At 31.3% G+C, this 6,000-nt stretch overlaps 1 protein-coding gene across 1 annotated transcript in view; it reads left to right on the plus strand.

The window, feature by feature from the left end:
- The window catches only part of LOC148597640 (uncharacterized), a 30,173-nt gene extending 25,552 nt beyond the window's left edge, over positions 1 to 4,621 (plus strand). The window contains exon 8 of the mRNA XM_088562732.1: positions 1,897 to 4,621. Within this exon, the coding sequence (XP_088418858.1) occupies positions 1,897 to 3,899 (2,003 nt within the window). The 3' untranslated portion in view covers positions 3,900 to 4,621. The remainder of the gene's footprint in view (positions 1 to 1,896) is intronic.
- Positions 4,622 to 6,000: the final 1,379 nt, after the last annotated feature.

The raw sequence follows: 6,000 nt of genomic DNA on the forward strand, positions 1-6,000 counted from the left end.
CAAAACTGGGACTACAGGAACAGAGACAATGCTGAGACAACAGGAACAGAGACATAACTAACACAACATGAACAAAGACATAACTGAGACAACAGGAACAGAGACATAACTGACACAACATGAACAAAGACATAACTGAGACAACAGGAACAGAGACATAACTGACACAACATGAACAAAGACACAACTGAGACAACAGGAACAGATACAATACAAAGACAACAGAAACAGAGACAATATGAACAGACATAAATACTGACACAATATGAGCAGCCACAAATACTGAGACAACAAGAACAGGGACAATACAAAGACAACAGAAACAGAGACAATATGAACAAACACAAATACTGAGACAATATGAACAGACACAAATACTGAGACAACAAGAACAGGGACAATACTGAGATAATAAAAAGAGACAATACTGAGACAACTGGTACAGAGACAATACTGATACAACAGGGACAGAGACAATACAAAGACAACAGCAACGGAGACAATACTGAGCCAGTAGGAACAGAGACAATACTGACAAAATAGAAATAGAGGCAATAGTGAGACAACTGGAACAGAGACAGTACTGACACAACAGTGACAGAGACAATACAAAGACAACAGAAACAGAGACAATACAAAGACAACAGAAACAGAGACAATACTGAGACAATGGAATAGAGACAATATAAAGACAAAATGAACAGGAAACATACCTTGTGCCCTGGCTGCAGCATATAGAATACCCATCCTTGTCTATGGCAAGTCGAAGTGGACAAAAATGAATATTTTGTAATATTAGAAAATAATTTTTTAATGTTACAAAATCATTTTTTTTTATATCAGAAAATATTTTGTAATATCAGAAATTAATTTTGTAATATTAAAAATTAATTTTCTAATATTGCAAAATATCACACATTTAGTAATATTACAAATTGAATTTGTAATTTTAGAAAATCAATTTGTAATATTAGAAGATCAATTTGTAAAATTAAAAAATCACTTTGCAATATTGCAAAATCAGTCACATTTGTTTATATTACAAAATGATTTTCTAATATTAAAAGAGTAATCAAGGTGATCAAGGTTATAGAGGTAATCAAACGAATGCAATCCAGGGACAAAGACCAGACATGGAAAACAGACATACACAACAAAGAACATAAAGTGACCAAAATCATACATGCAAAGTAACAAAAGCAAATGAGCAACTCAGACTTCACTAAAAACTGGGAGCATGGACCAGGTGCACTGGTAGGGTAAGCGTTTTCTGCTTTTCTATAAACACGCCAATTTGCTCATAAAAATAAATTTGTAATATTAAAAAAAACATTTTTTGATATTATATTAGAAATTAATTTAGTAATATTAAAAATTCATTTAGTAATATTAAAAATTCATTTTCTAATATTACAAATTCCTGATTTAGTAAAATTACAAAATATCACACATTTAGTAATATTGTAAAATGAATTTGTAATACAAATGTATTAAAAAATCACTTTGCAATATTGAAAAATCAGTCACATTTTTTTTATATTATAAAATGATTTTCTAATCGTAATTGAATACAACAAATCGAACATGTAATACCAGAAAATCAATTTCTAATATTAAAAACCATTTTTAAAATTAGAAATTTAATTGAATTTTTAATATCAAAAAATATTTTTTTTTAAATTAAAGAAAGGTTTTGTGATATTAAAAAAATGAATTTATGATATTAAAAAAATAAAAAAATCATTTTTTTAATATTAGAAAAGACTTATTTTTGTCCACTTTGGCTTGCCATACTTTTCCATACTATTCAGGTTTCAAATTAAATTGTTGTGTCATTCTGCTAAACATTTTATTTTTGATACACAAATAATTAAACATATTTTTTTTTTATCATAGAAAAATATCAGAGTTACATTGAACAATGGCAGGAAGATGAAGTAACATTTACTGTTACTAGGGCAACAGAACAGGTGACCAGATTGGTTCAAGAAAATGGTGTGGTTCTTGTTACTGGAAGTTCTGGATCAGGGAAATCTTCAATTATACACCATGTAGCACTAGAATTACAATCAAAGGAGAAATATGATGTTATCCCAATTGTATCCTCTCCTGCTGATATTGTACAATACAGAGATTTAGAAAAGAATCAAGTTTTTGTCATAGATGATTTTTGTGGGAAGAATTTTATTAATGAACAAGACTTACAAACATGGAAAGAACAGGTTGACCAAATTGAGCAATTATTTCTTTCTGAAAATAAAAACCGAAAAGATGCAAAATCAGATAAAAAGGGGGTAACTTATGGACGAATGATAATTCTTATTTCATGTCGTTTGCAAATATCAAAGGATGCAAGATTCGAGTCAATGAAGATGTTCAACAAACCATCAGTAGACTTACAATCCAAGAATTATTGCTTACTGCCTAAAGAAAGACGTAATATGATCAGCAAGTACACAACTCTATCAGAATATGATTTGTTGGAAATGGATGAAATGATGGACAAGTGTTCCTTTTTTCCATTGCTGTGTAAAATGTCGAAGGGAAAACAAGTAGAGCAGTTGACTGAACTTTTCACATCTCCTGTTGATAGTATAAAGAATGATATCAAAGACATGATAGAAAATAAACATTTTGAGTTCTGTGCCTTGGTATTATGTGTATTGTTTCCAAATGAATTAGAAGAATCGTATATGAATCCAAGAACAACACCAGAAAATGTTAAAGTGAAAGTAACAGAAATAGTGGATAATTTTGATATCAGTCTAAAAATAGAACTGAAAAGAAAACAACTTGTTGACACCTTCCATAAACTTGATGGAACATATATCAAGAAAACAGGATCAGTCTACAGTATAGCCCATGATAAACTGTATGATATGGTTGCTGTAACTTGTGGTCAAAAACTTGTGGAACTTTTCATTGAATATTCACCTTCATCATTCATAGCAGAAAGATTCAAACTTAAATCAGGTCAAAATCTAGAACAAGATGATTCCTTCCTGTATTTATCTGATGATACTGAGATTGTTTACTTTGACAGAATATTCAGAGATCTCAAAGAACAAGATGGAAAGTTCTTCTTTGATAATCAACAGTTGAAAGAAAAAAGATATAAAGATAAAGTGATGGGATATATAAAAGAACACACAGATTCATGTAAACAATTATTCCTTGAGTTGGATGATAAATGTCTTATAGCTAAAAATAGATACTTTTTTAACAAACATAAATATTATACTAGTACACCAATGATTGAAGCCTCAAAGATTGGTTTTTATGAATTAGTTAAATATCTCATTTCTATAAAATGTAATGTAAACAAAACAGATTGGTGTGGACGTTCACCTTTGTACCATAGTTATAAGAATGGCCATATAAATATTGTACAACTGTTAATAACAAATGGTGTAAACATTCAAGATGTTTTGTGGGAGGCATGTCGCCATGGTGATATTAATACTGTGAGAATGTGTCTAGATAGAAATGCTGATGTGTCACAGTGTAATAGTGGTGGTGATGGAGAGACTCCACTGTATGGTGCATGTTACAGGGGTCATATTGACATTGTGAGATTGTTGTTAGATAGAAATGCTGATGTGTCACAGTGTAATAGTGGTAATGGATGGACTCCACTGTTTGGTGCATGTGTGAGGGGTCATATTGACATTGTGAGATTGTTGTTAGATAGAAATGCTGATGTGTCACAGTGTAATAGTGGTAGGTTTGGACAGACTCCACTGTTTGGTGCATGTGTGAGGGGTCATATTGACATTGTAAGATTGTTGTTACAGAATAATGCTGACCCAACTCAGAGAACCAGGTGGGGTCTCACACCTTTAGATTTATATGTTGATGAATCAATTAAACAACTTTTAAGGAGTTACATTAAACATTGATATTCATTCTTTATGTCAATAATCTGCACATGATTTATTTTTTATGACCTTTTATTTCTTTTATTTTAAGAATGAGATATCACTTGTGGGGTCTTGTTTTAATCAACTTTTTATGCTGAATCAGAATATATAATTATTTTTATGATTTGTGAGAAAAAAGTTGTTTTTCAAAATTTTCTGGAATGTTCTGTACAGTGGAAGTTTTGTATTTTGAGTTGATTTTAGTGATTTATTTTTATATTTTAAGTTTTTGACCCATGTTGTGGGGTCTTGTTTTACTCGACTCATCGTTCTGCATCAGTTGAAATTAATAATTTTTAGATTTGGTAAAAAAAGTTGTTTTTCAAAATTTTCTGGAATGTTCTGTACAGTAGAGGTTTTGTATTTTGAGTTGATTTTAGTGATTTATTTTTATATTTTAAGTTTTTGACCCATGTTGTGGGGTCTTGTTTTACTCAACTCATCGTTGTGCTTCAGATTAAAGTAATAATTTTTAGATTTGGTAAAAAAAGTTGTTTTTTTCAAAATTTCTCTGCTTCAAATATCACAAAATTAATATGCAGTCATCTTTGACAACATTTTATAATTTTTATATTCAAAATCTTTTGAGGTATAAAAAAAAATATTTTAAACTGTAAATCTAGTTCACATTACTTTGTACATTCTTATTATTTGGTGTAAATAGAGATTTCTAGGAGAAAATAAAAATATTATCAGTTTCAGTGTTTTTTTTCCTCAAAAGTGACATAGTATGGCATGGATCTTATTTTTTGAGGTGGAGGAGGGGAGAAAATAATTTTTTATGCCATTCAATCCACAGGGTGGATCCATGGTGAATGTATAATGGGCGCATACCTCCCTTAAAAAAAACAAAAACAAAAAAAAAAAAGCTTTCCTATTCTGCTAAATATTGTGTTATGGCAATTTGTCATACTCATTAATATATCATAATCTGGTTTCCTTTTATATAGTTATTCTCGTAATTCCTTTAAAAAAAGTCCTGGATCTGCCCCATGGGGGGACTGGTTTAGACAAGTGTTCAATTTACCAAGGTTCAAAATAAACTTTTATGGAGAGACTGGTTTAGACAGGTGTTCGGTTTACCAAGGTTCAAAATAAACTTTCATGGAGAGACTGGTTTAGACAGGTGTTCAGTTTACCGAGTTCTAAAATAAACTTATATGGAAGGACTGGATTAGACAGGTGTTTGGTATACAAAGGTTTAAAATAAACTTATATGGAGAGACTGGTTAAAACAAGTGTTTGGTTAACCAAGGTTCATAATTAACTTGTATGGATAGACTGGTGTAGACAGGTGTTCAGTATAAGGTGTAAAATAAACTCATGGAGGGACTGGTTAAGACAGACGTTTTGTATACGAAGGTCTTAAATTAACTTATATGGAGGAACTGGTCTAGACAGGTGTTCGATTTACCAAGGTCTAAAATAAACTTATATGGAAGGACTGGTTCAGACAAGTAATCGGTTTACCAAGGTTCATAATAAACTTGTATGGATAGACTGGTTTAGACAGATGTTAAATTTATAAAGGTGTAAAGTAAACTTATATGGGGGACTGATTTAAACAGATGTTCGGTTCACAGAGGTCTAAAATAAACTATATGGAGAGACTGGTTTAGACAATTGTATGGTTTACAAAGGTTAAAAAAACATGAACAGACTGGATTAGACAGGTGTTCGATTTACCAAGGTTCAAAATAAATAAGATATGGCGAGCCTGGTTTAGACAGGTGTTCGATATGGAGAGACTGGTTTTGACAGGTGTTCGGTTTCAAGGTAAAAAAACAGATGAAAAGACTGGTTAAGGCAGGTGTTCGGTTTACGAAGGTCCAAAGTAAAATTATATGGAGAGAATGGTTGAGATAGGTGTTTGATATGGGGAGACTGGCTTTGACAGGTGTTCGGTTTTCCAAGGATGAAAAAACAGATGAAGAGACTGGTTGAGACAGTTGTTCGATTAAGCAAGATTCAAAATAAACTTGTGTGGAATGACTGGTTTAGACAGGTGTTTGGTATATGAAGGTCTAAAATAAACTTGTATGGATAGATTGGTTAAGAAATGTGCCTGGTATACGAAGGT

Source organism: Perna viridis, chromosome 15 (assembly GCF_037379345.1).
Source record: "Perna viridis isolate PV_CMFRI_1.1 ecotype Kerala chromosome 15, ASM3737934v1, whole genome shotgun sequence".
Taxonomy (NCBI): domain Eukaryota; kingdom Metazoa; phylum Mollusca; class Bivalvia; order Mytilida; family Mytilidae; genus Perna; species Perna viridis.